General features: G+C 46.0%; 1 protein-coding gene across 1 annotated transcript in view; it reads left to right on the top strand.

The window, feature by feature from the left end:
- Positions 1-21,548, top strand: part of rdgC (retinal degeneration C) — a 241,121-nt gene that overhangs the window by 202,853 nt on the left and 16,720 nt on the right. Inside the window, exons 6-10 of the mRNA XM_084602113.1 lie at positions 482-648; positions 4,313-4,349; positions 4,889-5,038; positions 5,561-5,623; positions 6,641-6,826. Coding sequence (XP_084458239.1) covers positions 482-648; positions 4,313-4,349; positions 4,889-5,038; positions 5,561-5,623; positions 6,641-6,826 — 603 coding nt within the window. The remainder of the gene's footprint in view (positions 1-481; positions 649-4,312; positions 4,350-4,888; positions 5,039-5,560; positions 5,624-6,640; positions 6,827-21,548) is intronic.

The following is a 21,548-nucleotide window of genomic DNA, read 5'->3' as shown; positions in this document are numbered from 1 at the left end:
CTTAGTTCTGAACTTGAATTACAGATCTATGAGAAATTTGTATTGGTCGATACGTTGGACCTATATAATTTGCGACGGAGTAAAATTTACTTATCGTTTTGAACTATTTTTTATATATAAAGAAGACTGCGTGCAAAATAAATATTTCTCTGTATAATAATCTCATCCCTGTTATAAGAATACATTGGCCGTGCCAATGTATTCTGTCAATGTATGTCAGTCAAATCATTCTGGATGCACTTCTGGCCGGTAAGGTTCTACAACATTCCGGCTTCCTTTCATCCACATTTGTCCACGAGTGCCACAGAGTACAACCCTATAGCCACTGACAGAGGTCACGCAATAACATATCCAATAGGTTCGGTCTACCGCAGCGCAAATGTGTCTGCGTGCGAGCTCTGTCCCTAAACGTATTTTCGTACACTCTTGGCCCATTTGCACTAATTATTCAAAGCGTGTGTCATTGCATGACATGGCGCAGAATGGGCTGCCCTCGAGGGACAACCCGTACGTGTTCAACGGGGACTTCGTGGACCGCGGCATGCACTCGGTGGAAGTTCTCATGCTGCTGTTGGTCTGCATGCTGGTCTGGAGGGACGCCGTCTTCCTCAACAGGGGAAACCACGAGGACTTCAACGTCAACCTCAGGTCTGTTCCGTCCTCCTACACAGCAGCTGTGCAATAACAACAGCGACAGCTCTCGAATGTGGAAAAGAATTAGGGAAGTTATCTCGGCACCGGTATGTAAACAGGTCGTCTGAAAAAAAAAAAAAAAAAAAAAAAACGACAGAGAGTGGCGCAAATCGGTATCAAAATGCAAATAAACCAAAGGACATCAGAAATTAATCGCAAAAGAATTCTGATTGGACAGTACCAAAAAACAAGCGCAACAAGGGCCCTTAATGGAGACGCTACTAAAACTGATCAGAGACGATGCAAAAAATGCTGGTTGTACACGTCCAATAAGGTCAGCGGGATAAATTTCATCTTTAACAGGCAGTGAAATTGTCATAGTGTCGCTCATAGACTGTATAGCATGTCGAATGACTGCATTGCCGAAAAAAATATAGACGCAGCAGTCATTTCTGTCATCGCCTGAAAAGGCAAAAATAACGACGTGCATTCGCCACGTGCGCACTCAAAACAAGAACGCAGCGCGCCAAATACAAACCGTGAAACAGTCACGCAAATATACCTTTGGCTGCGCGGTTTGAGGCTTTGCCGTTCTCAAACACCGATATGAATTGCTCGCGGCGCTCGACACTTTATCGATGGCCTGACGTCAGAGGAAAATAAACCACATCCTGAACAAAAAGAGAAATAGTGTCATGTCCTCGCATTGGTCGAGACAAATGTCTCTGGTGTGGCATCTTCGACCGGACCCGTAAGTGCTGCATGCCCTGAATCCATCCGCGCGCCGACATCAAAGCGCCACGCGTGGGGCATCGGGGTGTGATAGCTGTGTTCGAACGTGCATTGCGCTTCAAAACATTTCCCCCTTCAACTCCAATTTTCTCTTCACGCGAGCGCGAACGCGCGCACACACACACACACACACACACACACACACACACACACACACACACACACACACACACACACACACACACACACACACACACACACACACACACACACACACACACACACACACACACACACACACACACACACACACACACACACACACACACACACACACACACACACACACACACACACACACACACACACACACACACACACACACACACACACACACACACACACACACACACACACACACACACACACACACACACACACACACACACACACACACACACACACACACACACACACACACACACACACACACACACACACACACACACACACACACACACGTGAGCGCGCGCACGCACGCACATTTGCGCACATTCTCTGTTTTATTTTGTTTTTCTTCGACCGGGGGGGATGGACAGAGGTACGGGCCCCCGCACGTTGTAATGATTTTCGACTTACGAATCGTGGCGCATGACAGCCTCGTCCTTGTAGTTAGGCCCGCGGGAGAAGCGACAGAAGTAAACCACGTAAAGCAGTGAAAGCCGAAAACTCTTGAAACGTAGAGTTCTAAGACGTAAGGGCGCACGACATCTTTGAAGAAAGCGACGTAAGAAAGAGGCCTGTATTTCGATATCCCCACGAGCGAATTCGGTTTGTCGCCCTCTCCGTGCGTGTCATTTTGTTGGGCTGCGCTCGGAGGCGTTCACTCTCGGAAAAGCGCGTCGTCCAATTTCTAAGGGAAACGAAAGAAACCGGTCCCGAGGAGAGAAACGTCAAAACTTTGACGCGCGTTTAGGGGAAATGCCGCGGGCGTGCGCGGCTGAGCGGATGCCTCTTCGCCGTCTGAACAGCATGTCTTTCGTATCACGTGGGAACGATTTAGGGATAGGCTAAGCAAAATCACATCCTGCCGAGTCGGAAATACGGTTGGAGAAGTCTTGAACGTCCCCTTCGAGAATACATGGCGTTCTGTGTAGTTTTTTCCCCTCTTGCCCTCAGGCATGCATCGACAGACGGTACAAGCATGCGCACGCTCGCAGGCTCTCATACATACGGATGCGCACGATGGTGTTTATCCCCGTATAACCCACCCTGGAAAACGAAACGGGGAAAAGCCTATACGTGAATGGCGTTCTTGTTGGCCTCTGGCAAGTTGTAGTAATAGTAGTAAAACCATTTATTTCAGTAAGGAAGAGTTTTGGGCATAGGGGCTGGGGGACAGACAGATTTTGGAATTTTTTTTGTAACGATATTTATTGCCTCAGGGCATCAGTTGGATATGAGATGAAGAATAAAGAAATGATTAAATGAATGGGAAAAGGTTGGCTGATTTTATGAAATCCAGGAGTGAGCGATGATGTGATCCCTGCATCGAGGCGATCCCTAGCGAAAAAAATCGTATGAGTCACAATAACCTCATATAGATTTCTCATACTAAACTCATACAAATCTCATACAATCTCATATAGTTCTCATACGTTGTATGATATCTGTATGAGATTATATGAGGCTTATACGAGTTTAGTATGAGTTTAGTCTGGGAAATTTAGATGAGATTATTGTGACTCATAGGGATTTTTCGCTAGGGATATGCGATGCAGGATTATTTGGTGGTAGGACAGCCATCGTCTGTTGCCGGATTCTTGTTGATTTGAAACTTCGGCGTTCGGTTTTCTGTAGTCTAGGATCCCTTTGGCCCCCTTCACCGCCTTGGCCTTTTCTCACGAGGCAAGCTGGGTGCTCGGGTTGAAGTCGGTCGGGAAGGGCTATTAGTAATTAAGCGCTTGATTCTTTCGTGCTGCTAAAAATTTCCTTTATTTCGCACTTTTTTAGCGGAGAATGAGGGGCCAGGAGTGAGGTTCCTGAACGTTTTCTTACGTGAGTCAGATTCCAAACTGCCGGCGCCGTTGTTCTTAATGTCACAACTGAGGTCCCGTCTAGCAGGTTCCGACAGCTGGCCAGCGCTTTGATTCCGAGCGATGACTGAAACATTTTATCTGCCACCGTGGTAGTCTAGAAGGAAAGCGCTGATAAGTAAGGATGCCCATTTTCGTAGGGTTAGTTTTTCAAATGTAGACCTTGAACTCGTAAGAAGTCTATTATGTGCCACCGTCGTATGCTCTTAACGGCGATCTTCCATGGCAGCTGGTGATAATGTAACACAGCCATAGCCTCAGGTCAAAAGAAATTGCACCGCTAACGTGGATTGCCTGAAGGCATGTGAACCGACTCTTGATGGCATTAACTCTGAGCAATTTGGGCCGTATATAGTATCAGGTTCATTTCTCTTGGCGATAAGGCCAATGACAGATGATTACGCATTCGAGCATCATAAGTGATTTAGAAAACTCACCGCCAACTGACCATACTACGAGAACGCACCCCCTTCTCGTCATCCTTAAATGCATGGCCGTCCCCCAACGCAATGCACAACCTCATTAGTTTTTGCACATTTGCATCTTATCTGCATTTGCAACATTGTCTCCTAGTTACGTCTTATAGCTGCAATTGAGCAAACAGTGACATTATTTTTACAATTTTTTACCAGGAAATAAAGTCACCAGTTCATACCTCAGCTCGGGCATCCGTAATGTTCTCAACACTATACGCAGGAGTAAGCCATAATAACTAAGCACTAGACTACACCATACGTTAACCTCAACTCTAAATCCGTAATTTCCGAGTTTCCGGGGACACGTTTGTAAGGTCTTCTTCACATACCACGCCCTCACTCGCTGTTTGGCGTTCTCTTTTGTTTCTCCCAAAGGTATGGATTTCTCAAGGAAATAATGTTCAAGTACACAGTAAGTAACTTTATTCCCTTCATTTTGCGTTTTTTTTTTTCGCAGTACTGTTGACTAAGCAATGGACCCTCAAGCGCACTTTGTGCTGCGCTAAATAGCAATCATGTATGCAGCTGTGAGTTTTGCAAAGAGGCCGACTGTGCAGAAATTTAGAGACAGCATCGTGTTCGCGTACCACAAGGCTGTAGTGCATGAGCGTATTAATGGCTGGCGCTTTAGTCCGCTAGAAATAACGCCAGCGTCACCGTAAATTATACCATGTACCATGTGCAATGGCAGCTTTAATGCCATCGTACATTCTCGAGTTGCCGCGCCATACCCTTAAAGGCGGAGGCTAAGTGTTCCGCCAATTTGGTTTATCATAACATCGGCATCTAACTTCGCGACTCTATTCATGTTCATTCGGATATGCTGTGCCTGCCTGCCTATGACTTTTTATTGGGAAAGGCATTTTTTGTTTTGATGGCTTCAATACGGGGTATTTGTCTCGCGCGCTTACGCTATCCCTCTCCGCTTGCGTCCCTGGTGCTGTGGTGCAGCGGCAGGCGTCCAAGATCGTGCAGCTGACAGAGGACCTGTACAGCTGGCTTCCCGTGGCAACGCTCATCGACAACCGGGTATTCGTCGTCCATGGAGGGGTCTCCTCCATCACCGACCTCAAGATCGTCTCCGCCATCAACCGGCACCAGGTTAGTTTTCTATTTATTTATTTATTTATTTATTTATTTATTTATTTATTTATTTATTTGTTTATTTATTTATTTATTTATTTATTTATTTATTTATTTATTTATTTATTTATTTATTTATTTATTTATTTATTTATTTATTTATTTATTTATTTATTTATTTCAGCTTTATGCGCTGTACTGCTTGGACGAGAGGGAAGTCATCTTTCAATGACAGGCTTAGTTTATGGCTGAGAGGTCAGGCTATTATGTTACTTGACGGGAATAAATAACTTCCCAAGGGTAACTTTTTTTCTTATATGCTGTCACAAGTCCTAATACTTCGTACTTCCAAGTCCGCGAATTCTACTACATCATGAGCGTCGAGGATACCAGCGGTTAACTTGATGAGGGACGTTCACAGGCTTGCTTGCTTGCTAAAATCGGATGGTCGGAAAACGTTCGCAGCAGCTACTGTCAGCGGATTACTCAGAGGTGGCAGCTGTGATGGTTGTGGTGCATTGTGCTTCTTTTCCATCGCAGTTCGTGACGGTGCTGCAACCACCGCTTCACCACGGTAGTTACAACGCCAACGAATGGAGACAGGTAAGTGATGAGCCACGTCACTGGATACGGCATTGCAAGCTAAGTGATTTCACCGCTATGAACGCTAAGAGCGCAGCGTTTTCGCCCACTATACGGTTGTCATGTTGCGTCCGTTTTAGAACTGTAGAAATTGCATGGACGTCCAAACAGCCGCCGGTAAATTTGGAATATTTTCATTCGAAAACTTATTTTGTCATGGGTGTAAGTAAATGTATTTGCGACTGCATGTCACATCATTTAGGACGAATTTTGTGTCGATCAGTAAACACAATTTACGAAACTTACCTCTCTGATGTCAGCCCCGACCAGGGATACAGAACTTATCGGTTAGAATCACTGATCTGGAGGATATGAACTGTAGGCTGTACATACTTCAATACCGATATTTCATTACAGATTGTCGTCATAATCTGAACAGAAGAAACTAGCAAATTGAATCAATAAAATTTAGCATTTGTACACATAGCAGATTAACTACTGGTTCTGAAACAAAAAACAATCGAGTTAAAATCCTGAGCATGTATAAATCTTAATAAAATGTAAAATGGTTGTGCGATGCAATTTCCCGAGGTACCTCGTCCATCCTGCGTGGCTAATTTTATTATTAACGTAGCTCATATGATGTCAGTGTTGGAGGTCGATGGGATTGGAAGCTTATGAACACAGTAGGCGAGTGCGCGACAGAAGCATTCAAACCCCAGTTGCTAATACGTCTTGGAAAAAAAGAGTGCATTTCAGAGCCTGCACATATATCCGTTCCTTCTTCCATTTATGCGCAAAGTGATGCCGCAGCGGCTCCATGCAGACTAACGACGTTAAGCATTTTCAAAAAAAAAAAAAAAAAAAAAACCAGGGATTCTAGTAGATGGCGAGAAAGAAAGTTATCTTTCTGGCGGCGATAGCGAAATATAAAACGCGGCCAAATAACCAACCGTCGCGGGGCCCAAAACACAGTGATCGTTCGTGTTTGTCCAATGAATTGTTCCGCGGCTTCAGCGCGAATCCCTTTGTTCGCAGCTGGTAGACCTGTTGTGGAGCGACCCGCGCCCGCAGCCCGGCTGCCGCCCCAACGAGATGCGTGGCGGCGGCAGCTTCTTTGGGCCGGACGTGACGCAGGCGTTCCTGCGGAAGCACAAGCTCGACTGGATCATCCGATCGCACGAGTGTAAGCCGGACGGATTCGAGTACACGCACAACGGAAAGGTACGCATATACCATAGGCGACACGCTCGCAATCTGCACAATAAAGCCCCCGACACTGCGAGCGCGGCGCGAAGAAAGCACGTGAAAAGTCAGCCGATCGACATTTTGCTCTGGACGGACCTCCCGGCCCTGCTCCAGTTTAATAGGCGGAGAGTAGGCGCTACTGAACGGGAGGGAAGGGCGTGGTCTAAAATGTGATCACAGGTATTTCAGTGGGCCTTTATTCCGAGGAAATGAGGAAATAGGGACGGTGTACAGTACTACAGTGTCGTTCACTCTTAAAGGGAACGCGCGAGCGCGTGGCCGCTCTCTCCGAAGCGTCTTTACATTTGACACGGCTATAAAAAGAAGCTGAGTGGTACGCCATGTGACGCAGCGCCTTGAACTCCCTATGTATGCCGTGTCCACTTAGCTTCTATACGTGGCCGTATTGGATGCAACGACGTTTCGACGAGAGCGACCACCTCTTTGCTTGTTCGCTTCAAGACTTGACGACCTTGTACGTCAGCCCTTGAGGCAACGGTAGCTAAGAACATTTTTTGAGAATTCGGCTATATATTTCAGGCATCAGAATTTGCGAAACTGTTAGGCTTGCTAAGCGGGTCTGCGCAACCCTTAAAAGAGATAACGTAGTCGACTATTGAGATTCGTGACTATATTCCGGCTTTTCCTCCTAACAGTGCAGCAGTGAAAGGAAATTGTCTGATGACTTCGTTGTTTGGGGCATATCAGATTCCAACAGCTTTCGCCGACACACCTCTGTGCACCGTCGCTACCTTTACCTTCGATTGAGATGGTTTTCTTCGAGGCAAACGTTTCTGCGTTGCAAAAGCACCACCTCTATAGATGATCGGGCTCCCTACTCTTCACTGTGAGCTGCAAAGAAGCCTAATGCCGAAACAGTTTTCGTCAAAGATTACGTCACTATTTTAAACGCAAACTTGTGCTAAACGAGTCACTATAATTTACCTTCAGATTTCTCGCACTCGACTCGTTTAATTTTCGTCGAATTTCGAAAAAGTTAGAAGGTCCGTATTCGAGTTTGCGTCGTTATCGAAAGTGCATCGTTAACTCTCCTACCTCCAGTCATCTGATTGGTGGAAACGCCGGAACTGGAAGTGCTGACAATCGAGCTGCCATCCGGTTCCAGTGTTTCTACCAATCAGATGACACGAGATCAGGGAGGTAGCGACACTGTGGATAATGATTCTGGAACCGCAAGTGGTAGCAACCAAACTGACATCCGATTTCGGTGTTTTGCGCCAATCAGATGACTCGAATTCAGGAAGATAGCGACACTGTCGATAACGATGCTGGAAACAGAAGTGGTAGCATCTAAACTGACATCCGGATTCGGAATTTTGCGCCAATCAAATGACTCGAGGTCAGGGAGATAGCGACACTGTGGATAACGATGCTAGAACCGCAAGCGGTAGCATAAACTGACATCCGGATTCGGAATTTTGCGTCAATCAAATGACTCGAGATCAGGGAAATAGCGACGCTGCCGATGACGATGCTGGAACCGCAAGTGGTAGCAACCAAACTGACATCCGACTTGGTGTTTTGCGCCAATCAGATGACTCGAGATTAGGGAGATAGCGACGCTGTCGATAACGATGCTGGAACCAGAAGTGGTAGCATCTAAACTGACGTCCGGTGTTGGTGCGCCAATCAGATGACTCGAGGTCAGGGAGATAGCGACGCTGTAGATAACGATGCTGGAACCGCAAGTGGTGGCATAAACTGACATCCGGTTTCGCAATTTTGTGCCAATCAAATGACTCTAAACCAGGGAGATAGCGACACTGTGGATAAGGATGCTGTAACCGCAAATGGTAGCATAAACTGACATTCGGTTTCTGAATTTTGCGCCAATAAAATGACTCAAGATCAGAGAGACAGCGACACTGTGGATAATGATGCTGGAACCGCAAGTGGTAGCAACCAAGGTGACATCCGATTTCGGTGTTGCACCAATCAGATGACTCGAGGTCAGGGAGATAGCGACACTGGATAACGATGCTAGAACCGCAAGTGGTAGCATAAACTGACATCCTGTTTCGTAATTTTACGCCAATCAGATGACTCGAGATTAGGTAGATAGTGACGCTGTCGATAACGATGCTGGAACCAGAAGTGGTAGCATAAACTGACATTCGGTTTCGGAATTTTGCGCCAATCAAATGACTCGAGATCAGGGAGATAGCGACACTGGATAACGATGCTGGAACCGCAAGTGGTAGCATAAACTGACAACCGGTTTCGGAATTTTGCGCCAATCAAATGACTCGAGATCAGGAAGATAGCGGCACTGCGGATAACGATGCTGGAACCACAAGTGGTAGCATAAACTGACATCCGGATTCGGAATTTTGCGCCAATCAAATGACTCAAAATCAGGGAGATAGCGACACTGTCGATGACGATGCTGGAACCGCAAGTGGTAGCAACCAAACTGACATCCGATTTCAGTGTTTTGCGCCAATCAGATGACTCGATATTAGGGAGATAGCGACGCTGTCGATAACGATGCTGGAACCAGAAGTGGTAGCATAAACTGACATCCGGTTTCGGAATCTTGCGCGAATCAAATGACTCGAGATCAGGGAGATAGCGACACTGGATAACGATGCTGTAGCCGCAAGTGGTAGCATTTAAACTGACATCCGGTTTCGGTGTTTTGAGTCAATCAGGTGACTCGAGGTCAGGGAGGTAGCGACACTGTGGATAATTATGCTGGAACCGCAAGTGGTAGCATAAACTGACATCCGGTTTTGAAATTTTGCGCCAACCAAATGACTCGAGATCAGGGAGATAGCGACACTGTGGATAACGATGCTGGAACCGCAAGTGGTAGCATAAACTGACATCCGGTTTCGGAATTTTGCGCCAATCAAATGACTCGAGATCAGGGAGATAGCGACACTGTGGATAACGATGCTGGAACCGCAAGTGGTAGCATAAACTGACATCCGGATTCGGAATTTTGCGCCAATCAAATGACTCGAGATCATGGAGATAGCGACACTGTGGATAACGATGCTGGAACCGCAAGTGGTAGCAACCAAGGTGACATCCGATTTCGGTGTTGCGCCAATCAGATGACTCGAGGTCAGAGAGACAGCGACGCTTTCGATAACGATGCTGGAACCGCAAGTGGTAGCATTTAAACTGACATCCGGTTTCGATGTTTTGCGTCAGTCAAATGACTCGAGGTCAGGGAGATAGCGACACTGTCGATAACATTGCTGGACGCGGAAGTGATTGCAACCAAACTGACATCCGGTTCCGATGTTTCCACCAATCAGATGGCTCGAGGTTAAGGAGATGGCGGCACTTTCGACAACGACGCGAATTCGAAATTCGGACCCAGGACTCTGGCGCATCATTCTAACTGTGAGGCAAATCTGGGATATTACAAGATACTGTTTTGCACAGATTGACAAGAATTGTATAAGCTTCTGATGCGTGGTAAGGATTTGCTTTAAAGGTTATCCCTGCGGTCGCAGCGAGCAATTAAGACTGCCGTAGGAAACCAATGTGCTGCATTTTTCAGTAATTATTAGCGGAGAAAATGGTAAGGTACTTTGATGAGCATATGTTTAGAAATGGCCTTGGTTTAAGATGCGTAGAAAAATTTTACTCTGAAGATTGTACTGCGCTCACGACAAATAATGATGTCGAAGTGAAGTACCATAGGAAACTAATGGGTCGTGTTTTTGAAAATTAATAGAAAACCATAAAAGCCCTTCAAGAGAAGATATGCGGATATGTTTATTGTTTGTTGTATTTTAAACAATAGGCGCAAAAAAACGAAAAGAGGTCAAAACCTTTCCCAGAAAATGTCTAAAATTTCTGGGTGTGCCTCTTCAGTTGCCCTTGAGATATGGCTGGCGACGTAAACGCCCCTCGTCTGAAGACGCTCTAAAAAGTGGCACGCTTTTAACGTGCGTGAACCAACTACGACTGCGACAGCCCGTCCGCACAGATGGAAGTTGATGTCGACGACTAGTTGCAATGCACAATGCGAGAGTATGTTGCCGTCGGCACGCGCGCGTGACGTTCGGCTACGGCGATATCTGCGACGTTCCAAATTCGCTTCCCACGAGAAATTCCTGAGTTTGAATCCGCTCCTGCGGTGTCTTTTTTTTTTTTTTTTTCGTGTGAGCTCGGCATATGCGAGACACAATTACATCGTAGTTGGGTTTGAGTTTGTGAAGCAGTGCTATCGGATCCGGGGTTTAACCTGATTAGACCGATGATACCATGTGGAAACTCCGTTTGAATCACCTGTGCTAAGACAATGGACTATGACGTCATGATTTGGCGGCTAATCAGGAATCGGACACAAGCAAGATCGTTGCTCGGCTCTCATAATATTATGTGTGCTTCCGCTTTAAAATGTAGAGTGTACGCGACAGTGCTTGTAAATATCTGACGCAAGGCAATCGACATTTAAAGGATGATCCTTAAGCCTGGGTATTTAATGATGTCCCTGGAAAAGAACTCGATTTCTAGATATTCCTGAGCATAGTACATAATATAGTTCGACCGTCGAGGCATCAACAATCTAAGCGATTTTTCGTCCTTTCGGACAAAAAGTTGGTCTTTTCGACGACGACCTGAATTGCCACAACCACCTCCAGCCTAACTGACGAGGGGCTAACTGTTTGTCTGCTACAGAGCGTCCCTTACGGCGCAACTGTTTTTTTTTTTTTTTAATAACGTTTTTCTTTTTTTTTTTCTGCCTCGGGGCATAATGGAATAAGTAAAGAATAAAGGGGGTATTAAATCAAAGGAAAAAGGTTAGCTGTTCTAATAAAGTTCAAGAGAGAGCGATGATAAGGCCCTTGAGTCCATGCAATGTATGAAGATGGGTTGTTCGGCGAAAGGCCCGCTGCCGTCAGGTGCCGAATTCTCGTCGGCTTCAGTGCCGGGCAAACCCACAACAAGTAGTGAAACATCTGCCTCGTGATCTAGTGACTTGCAGACAAGACATCCTGGACGTTGATATAAATATCGATATTGCGGCCATGTTCGTGTCACCGCAGGTGTGAGGGCAACCCCGACCCGGATCTTCCGTAGCGCAACCTCCTCAGCGCGGGTAAGACCGCTGGGGAGGGTTATCGCACACAGTGGGACAAGAGCACGTGTGCGGCGCCGGAGGTGCTCCTTTCTTGTGAGAAGCAGAGTGGCATCATCCATAGTGAGGAAGCGTGTCAATGATGAAGTTAGAGTCGCCTGGCGGGTTGCAAAATCTGCAGAGGTTTGAGAACTGAGTAGGTCACGTGGGACCCACTCAGTTCGAATGGTTTCCTCGATGAGAGTATACCTAAGGATGCAATCTACAACTCTAGAGAAGACCAAATGCTGAAAAACGGAAAGCAATTCCGCGACCATGCTAAGAATCGACGCGCTGTCCTGTCGGTCAGAAGCCAGGAGCGCTATTCACTAGATCTCCACCGCTGTTTTTTTTTTTTTTTTTTTTTTCGAGTGCGTAATCAAAATCTTGGAGTATTTACGCAAGAGCCACTGGGCGGACTGTGACGTGAAAACGCAGAAATCCTCTCACTGTTCTAAAGTTGTCGATGTATGAAAGTCATTTAAGTGGCTGATGCTCAAATTTGGCTCTTTTTTTTTTTTCGATAAAATTTGCGACGACATCCTTAAGATGTGCTCCCTTTGGCTGCGCGTCGAGATCTGCGTGATGCACAATTACACAGCGGGCTCTTGTGTACTATACGCGAACCCCAAGTGATTAAAAGCTCCTATGGCACACCATCTTTGCTTTCAGTTGTCAGGTATGTGATGTCGTAGGTCCTCAGCGTAAGATCTTAAGTGTAAGGTATTAAACGTAAGCGTTTTGTAGGACGTTCCAGAAAACTAAAAAAGAAGCGCCCCTCGGCAGTCTAAGAAAGCATGCTCAATCATTTTACTCTTGTTTCACCGAAAACAGCGAACTTTTCATCGCACAAATATTCGCATATGTAGTAACCACGTGGGTTGCTGATTCAGCCTCCTAAATGCGTGTATTATATATGAAGCACGGAAAAATTTGCTCCGTTTTTCATATATGACCCATTTATTGTAGCACATAAGCTTGTCGCGATTTTTCGCACGTATTAATATTCGTGCAATGCGTGGCTGTTTTATTGTGATCCGCTTTCGGTGCAGCTTTTGATATACCTCATATTGAATCAGAGACAACGTGCTCACAACGGCGTTTCCGGCACAAAAAAGCAAAACAGAATGTGATCGAGACGAGTATATTAACGCACAGGGTTTCGCAGACGGCGCTGATGTGATGGTGGAAACGCTCAAAAACTCGATCCTTCCCGCTGCTGTATCTGCGCGTTTTTCTTCGCCGCCGCTGCCATGGGTGTATACGGTGTCATTCTTTCGTCTAGCAAGGGGATACCGTGCCTGGTAGTGGGAGCCAGACGACCGGTCCTTTCGCCTCTCAGAGCCCCGCTACGGTGAGTGTGAAACAGTATACCCCCAGAATGTAGATGAAGCTCATGGAAGGGGCATACTTACGCAGCAACGAAATGATGGTTCGAAGAGCGCCGCATGCATATCGCCGCACTCTCAGCTGCTGATCGTTCATGAATAACGTTATCCCTTTTCTTTCCTCGTTTCGAACTATCGCTGACTTCGATTTCAAAGAGCCCGATTTTTTTAATCAACACATATGTTACATTAAACTTCGTCGCTTACAGTGGCGCAGAGCAAAGGAGCAGGGACTAAAAATGGTGCCATTGGTGCCTCCGTTCTTGCTACACATTTAGCTCGCGAAATCTGCACGGGGCTGCCTGGTAGTTAGTCCTAACGCTGACCAAACTACTTTATCGGGAACTAACGGCGGTCATATTACTCCTCACAGGATGAAAAACCGCTCAGGGTGAGCAGCCACACAGAGCTAAACGTGGCGCATTTTGTGATAGCGCGTGAATCATGGATAACGTACTTGATCGCCTTTTACAAACAAGCGTAAGACTTTAGCGAAATGTATGGCAAGCAGAACGTTATTGCACCCGCAGTCTTCCCCACCAACCTATTTTGCTCTTCGCAAGCATAAAACGACCGTATGCAGATGCACCGACGCACAACTTGCCTTGGCTTCTCTCTACCACGGAGGGGTGCGTGCGCCTTTGTTACGCTCAGTTGCGTCGGGTTCTTACTATTAAAGGCAAAATACCACAAAGTCTTGACTTCTTACTCAGTTTTTCCTCACAGCCTTTAGCGTTTCCTTTTTTCTTTTTTTTTTCGCGAACCCTCTCCTCATTCGGCTAGGCTAGGTTCCTCACTAGACGAAATTTATGCCACTACATCGCCAGTGGATGCAGATATGCTGGAGCCCCCACAATTTACCCGATTCGGCACGGATGAGACACAACCGCCTATAGCTTATCGCGGATAACGAGAGGACACCGGAAGGCTGCGCGCAAGAACCTGGTAAGCACGCTCACCGCATTAGCTTAGCTCGACACGGCGGCGGTGGTGACATTATACCGGCGCGAGCGTGCCGACCGAACAAACAGAGCAAGAGCGAGCGCATTCTTTTGTCCGGCGCGTTATGCGATATCGCGCTCGCTCAGCGCACCGGCACACGCCCACCTCAATGATTCACTGGCGAGCAGCGAAAGTTAGCGCCCACCTACACAACGATGGGCCTGAGCAGTACACCTATTGTGACGCCACCAGCGCATTTCCGGGCACTTTACGCGATGAACACCGCTCTGTATCTGGGCGGTGGCAGCTGGTAGTCTGCGACCTCCTGGCGCACATGGGAGTCACCACTGACGCCCATCCTCTATTTCTCTTTTTTCTTTTTCTGCGAGATAGCCAAAGAGCTCCATGCTGCAGAAAAGTTGGCGTTGTCGTTGTAACGCGAAAATCAGCAGGAAGCAAAGAAATAATCATTGCAGATCTACGGAGTCGAACTGAGACGCACGTGAGCCTGATCTAACGATAGGAGTCTGTTATAGAGGCTGTATGGATCGTGTACTGAGCAGGAGCTGGAAGGGCATAGAGGAGGGGGAGGAGGATGCGTCCCAGCGGTAGCGCTTTGACAAAGAAGGAATGCAACTAGTTTGCATTGTCTGCAGTCAAATGTAGCTTTAGGTATAAAGTGCATGGCAGGAAAGCGCATCAAATTATATAGCGGCTCACAGATAAGTAATAGCAGCACTCTGACACTGGACAAGGCAGATGGACCCTGGTATCGATTAAGGCTCCATAGACGTCAAAAGGTTCAAAACATGGCGGCTCATGATCACTTCCAGCTTTTTGCAAACTGGGGGGAGGAGGAGAGGAGAACTCAATTTTGTGACTTTGAATGACGCAAGGCATACGTATGATATTGGCGCCAATTATAAAATGGTATTTTTTTTGGATCCATCCTGCCGTACTTACGAGGTCGTCCTTTTGAAGGGGGCCTTTCAGCGCTCGCCAACCTTTGTCACTCAGTTGTGCTCGAATGCTGCTGTTTGAGCACAGGTGACGACAAAACCTGGCACAGAAAACGACGACACAAGAAGGGAGCAAACCAGCACCTCTTCTAAAGGGATAGTCTCAGCATGCTTATTACAGTATGACCTGTAAAGCTCTGGTGTAACCACGAAATTTCCAGTATTTGTGTCGAACAAGTATGGCTCGTATGTCTTCTTGCTTTCTTATATCAATGACACAAGTGCAATGATAAAGCATACAAACAAAATTTGTAAACCTACCAACATATTAAGTGACCGATGCGCATGCTTTAAGCAGAATACACATGATGACGGGAGCTCACGAAAGTCCCGCGGGATACAGTGTAATGTAACGCCGACGCTTAAGTTCTCGCTGAGTTGCATGGTGCATCAGTCCTTTGCATGTCGCGATATCAATTTCAAGGCAAAAGGTTTTAATGGCTCATGCTGTCGTGGACAAAATGTGTCCCGCTTTTGCGGCGGCTCTGATTGGCCGAGGTGGGAGGACGTCATAGAGTTATCGACCAATCACAGAGCATCACACAGTGTGCGCGAATGCGTGCCTTATATGGCCATATGCCAATCAACGATCAGTTATTAATTGATGATTAATTAATTCATAATTATGAATAAGGTAATTCATTCAGTGACTAATTATTGGATTAATTATTTACTAACTAGTGCCAGTTGCGTAGCAGAATGCGGCACTGAGGCTTTCGCCTTTCGCTATATTTATCTGCTAAAGCCCCTCGTAATTTTTTATTAGTGCCAAGCGCTTAGAAAGAACCGAAAATTGCGCCACAACAGCTCAGCAAGGCTTCTCGCTGGCATCATGTAGAACAAGAAAACGAACGACTTACAAAAATGGCAAGCACCCTATTAAATAGCATATACTGTGAATCAATTAGCGTGCAAGAAGAAAATTTCACAAACCGGCACATTTTGACACAAGCGAGCCGATTTCTACCATTCGCGAGAGCACCAGCGCTGACAGCGAGACGGCAGCGGTAAGAACTGCTTTGTCATTTGCCTCCTTCGCAAGTACCGCAACAAGGCCTGAAAAATTTTCACCCAGACCGAATCGACACGCACTCATCAAGAGAGGAGCAACAAGGGTGTTGCCAGATTAAAAAAAAAAAAAAAGAAACAAAATTATGGGGACACTTAAGCTCCGTTTTAAGGGTATGACGTGATAGCGCAGGCTGCCACCCCTTATATAAAGCCTCGCTTTATCCAATCCGCATGAACGTGCCTGCGGGGTGTAGGGGTAACGCGAATGCAACGGCCCTGGCAGGCTGATTGTGATATCAGCCTCACATGTGAAAGGAGTTGCCCGAGTTGTCAGCTCTTGCCTAACGTGACGTCAGACAACGCTACGTCCAGTTAGTGCTCGACCATATCAGGTGCTAGCTACCGCCTGCCAGCTCCATGCTCGTTATACTTCGCTCACAACGCCAACGCCTACACCGACGCTGCTTTTATTGCGAAAGCAATACTACCCTAGGTTTCGAGCCTTCAGCGTAGAGCGGCGGTAGCCACGTCTTACCCACGTGACGCTGTGACGTCACACCTCACATGACACTAGGGTGAGAACTGGGCTACCAACTCAAGCGGTCGGCGTAGCGCGGCGGTAGCCATGTCTTACCCCGGTGACGCTGTGACGTCACACCCCACGTGATAGACGGGCTGGCAGGAGCTGCCAACTTGGGTCTGTTGTTTCACATGGGACGGTTATGTCAGAATCAGCCTACCAGGACCTTGGCATTCACGTTACTTCTATAGGCCACTAGGGCACGTTCATACGGCTTGGTTATAAAGCGGGGCTTTATATGAGGGCTGAGGAAGAAGAAAAAGAGAACGCTCGGTCACCTGCAGCTAATGCTTTCACTCAATATTTGGCTCAGCAGCGTTGAGCCCTTGTAACTTTTTTCGGTGAACGGGGCCTTTAACGCTACCGCATTAATAACTGTTTTACAAAAATAGCCTACCTTTTTCACCAAAAATAATACGGTGCGACGGACGAGGACAAAGGAGGCAGCACACAAACGACAGGACTAGCCACCAAATTAGAGAACAACAACACCAACAGCTTCTCAGTCTTCGTCCGTCGCGTCGTATTAGTTTTGAATCAGAGTGTATCACCTAGCCCAAACAAGTGTACTACTTTAAAATCTTTCACCAAGCAAGCTTTCAAAATACGTATTATTCTTATGTTGGTGCGTAATTTTTAACTTGTAATTGTATAATTTTTAATTTGTAGTTGTATCTGTAGTTGCTTATTTAAGTAGTCCCCCCCCCCCCCCCTCCCCCCCGCACTCTAGTCCGTGGCTATGCCTCAGCCGCATCAAACCGCTTTGGGGCCCTGCCTTCGCCACCAGTGTACTTCCGCCATGTACTCGCCGGGTCCTTTGGCTGCTGGCTCAATTAATAAGCCAACACAAAACATACATGCCCTACTTCAGTAAGCACATCGCTTCAGGTCTGTCTTAGTTACTGATGATGTGTTTAACCAAACATCAACTAGTTACAAATCATATGATGTATATGATGCTCACAAATTGCAACGTTTTTACTGTTCTGCTTGACGAATATACTCTCTGTAAATTATCTGTTAATTAGAACCGCCCACGAACACGCCTGCCTTTATTCATTACAGAAGGCTGTGGCACCTTCCATTGTCCTTTCCCCTCTTTTTCTTGTCCCATGATGTCCATGGATGGACAGACAAAACGACAGCCCTGCGAGCATCCCATTCAAAGCACGCGGTGACAATTTGTTCTGCAACGTCTTTGTCCTCACCACGCGTGCTTTGCACTGGAGGTAATTAACTTCGCGCTCGCAGCGTCAGAGCCCTGGCACCGCCCGCCCACGCAAAGCCCAGCTCTCCATTGCGCGCGCAATTTTACGTCTCAGCTCGCGCCTGGGGAGCGACAGCGCTGCAGGGCGATCAAAGAAGCGCGCTCGCAGGCGGAAACGTGACCCAACGCGCGCTGTGCACAGACAGCGACGGAAGCCGGCGGCGCTCGGTTCAGTCGGCCTTTGATTTATTTGCAGCGTTTGCCGCCGTAATTGCGAGACGTGCCGTGGCGATTTCGCGATTACGGCGCATGCATCTTCTTCTCACCATCTGCTGGCACGGACGACGAAAATGGATAAATCTTAAGCGAGCTTACGATAGAAAAAACAAGATATCAAGACAGGCTCAAACGGTGTGTAAAAATTGCGCGAGTTTTTGGGGTGGTTAAAGTATGCCTTTGGGGTGTCTCATTACAAAGGAGTTACTCTGTAGAGTTTTTTATACGGGTCTGAATTTTTGGTTGGAACTGAAAAACACCGGTAAAAGTACATGGAATTCGTTTTTTTTTTTTTTTCTCTCTCTTAGTTTTAACAGTAAAAGGTCAGTATGGTTGGCATGCCTATCATAACTAGCTAGGTACTCAGTACCGGTTGCAGGGTCATAGAAAAAAAATTAAGCAGGTACAATGGTGAGTCAGTTATTAATAACTTTATTTAGTGTCCGGCAGGGTTTAACACGACCAAGCCTAGGTGTCCCACGTGGGAATGTCAAGATCTTGTCTCTTCTCCACCTCGAGGGCTTGCCAGACAACGGTATCTTTGGAAGTTATTACCTTGGCTTCGAGTTTCGAAGCGTCGATCGTTGAATTCATACACTCCGTTGCAGATTGGGAGGCTCCACCTCCTGCTCCTTGCTACGCGCTGTCGGTAAGCGTATTAGCGACATCTGCTTACATTTTTCGAGGCCATCGCCTGCTTAGGTAAATTTCTTCATCAAGAAACCGTCAAAGCGAAACCAGACATTAACCTGGCGAAAGTGTCAGGTCATGGCTTCTGCGTCGGTTAAGGGGAAGCCCCCTCGGTGGCGTCAGAGCGCGGACTACGTGATGCAACGGGAATAGTATGCGTTCGTAAAAGTGAATATTTTCAAATAAACAAAAACGGCATTTGAGTTTTGAAATAGTCATCAAAAATCATCCCAGTTAAAAAAAAAAAAAAAGGAAAAATAAACCGAGAAGTCCAACACCTAGTTAAGTGAGATTTTCTGCATTATAGGCGCCCAAAGAATCCTTATCGTTCGTCTCCTTTCTTCGCCGTCGCATTCAATATTTTAATTAAAAATATTTGCGAAGCTTGGCTGCCCTAGCCTGGCTAGCTAGTAGTGGCTCCACCTGACAAGCTAATTAGTGGGATTTCCTGCATTATGGGCGCCCGTCTTTCTCAGAAGGAATCCTTATCGTTCGTCTCCTTTCTTCGCAGTCACATTCGATATTTTACGTAAAAATATCTGCGATGCTTGGCTGCCCCCTTAACCTGGCTATCTAGTAGCGGTTCCACTTGGTAAGGAGGCTTGAGTTGAGAAAAAAAAAGTTATTTCTCTCTCTATCTCTAGCTGCAAGATAGTAGAGTTAAATTTTGGCCGATAAGGAGATGCGTTTATAGATTCGGGTATACTATACACAATGAAAAATAAAATTTGCATTTACATTTAAACCACTACTTTAGGAGGCGCTTCTAATGTGTGTCTGTGTTCGCTATGTACCTATATATGCGAGCAAATAGAGCAGTTGGTAGCAGGGTCCTTGACCGAAAAATGTAAAAAAAAAAAAAAAGTGAATTGGGATAGGAAAGGAAATGTGAATTTTTTGTCTGTTTCTGCGTGAACACCTGAACCGCGCCGTATGGGAATGGAGGAAAGTGGAATTGAAAACGGAAAAAGAAGAGTAAGTGTCATATTGAAGGGCTATTTTCGGCCTCCTAGGGATCCTTCATCGAACAATACAGCTTCGTGTATTGCCTGGACACAAGGACACATCATCATTCACTCCTCACCTTCGTAAAATCAGCCAACCATTTTTAATTTACTTAAACAGCGCCTACGATTGATGACAATCGTCGGTGTGGCTCCCGTTTCTTAACTCTGTATTTGTCATGCAGATATTTGAAGGCCGCATCAACACAGGTCAGGTTTCATCCTTATCAATTTCCCGCTCTCTTTACATACGTTACATTAATTAAGACTCATTTTGTAGATGCACTGCGCGCTACACTTTTTGCGAAAGTTTACTAGGGGTGTGAGAATATTCGAAATTTTCGAATATCGAATCGAATATCATAATATTCGATTCGTTAAACAAATCAAATAGTGGAAATTGAAAATTATTCGAAACTGTTCGAATATCTTCGCAAATTTTCCAATAATTTTCGAATACTTTTCGAATAACTGGCACGAATTAACGTCTCGGTTACCTCCGACCATCCTCGCGAAGGCAGCGTCAGCTCCGAGCAGGCACAGCTTCCTGCCGCAATAAACCTACGCGAGAAGCAGAGATCACCGTTTTAGGGAGCTTCAGCGTGGCCGCGACATGGTCCATTCGCATGGAAACATTCCTGAAGATTGGACATATCACGAATCGCGGAGGCAACTTCTCGTAGTCGTATCATAGTTCACACGTCTCTAATCTGCCGAGAAGTAACGCTACATGTTTATTCCCTGAAATTTTCATTCACTTTCATCATCAATAGCTGAGGTTAAGTTTATTATGCGAGTGGCGCACGACATGAGAGTTGCATGAATGTTGTCAGCTCATGCTCATACATCTCTCCACTATTATCTCAGGTCGCCTAGCGCCAGTTGTAATCGCCTAGCGCCAGCTAGAGGGGAGCACGCGAGCTAATTGAGAAAGAACGAAAGCAACGAAAGTCACTGAAAAGTCAGAAGTTTCAGTCCTAGTCATTAAAGGCGCAAATAAAAACTGCAGATTAATCTAGACATGTATCTGCATTTTCTGTGCGATTTCCCCGCAGTGTTAGAGCCTTAATCTAGTCAAGTATTTTTAAAATTTTTGATGACTAGTCTGAGAAAGTTTTGTCTTAGTTGATGTGATGTTGTTTGACTGATGCCATGTTGACAGTACTCAATTTCTAGTTGTGCATTCTAGTAGTACCAGGCTGTACTTCTAACCAAGTTGCATCTAGTAATTTTATTAACTCCTGCCAACTCCACTTGACTTTGCTGAGTGCTATTTTCTTTTGCTTATGGCTCTGTGCGATCTTTTTGCTTTAAAATATTTAGACTTTATCTCGCCTGTAGTCATGGTTGACGCAGCCGTACATTGTTGTGAACTATCAAACAGCATTTTGAATAAAATTGAATTTCAGACACTTTTTAATGTTTTGTAATCAACGTACAAATGATATGAACATAACTTGCAGAGTATTCGATTCGTATT

This window comes from Amblyomma maculatum, chromosome 4, assembly GCF_055883805.1.
Source record: "Amblyomma maculatum isolate TAMU_Amacu chromosome 4, ASM5588380v1, whole genome shotgun sequence".
NCBI lineage: Eukaryota > Metazoa > Arthropoda > Arachnida > Ixodida > Ixodidae > Amblyomma > Amblyomma maculatum.
The sequence above is the reverse complement of the archived record's forward strand: the minus strand, read 5'-3'. Positions and strand labels throughout refer to the sequence as shown.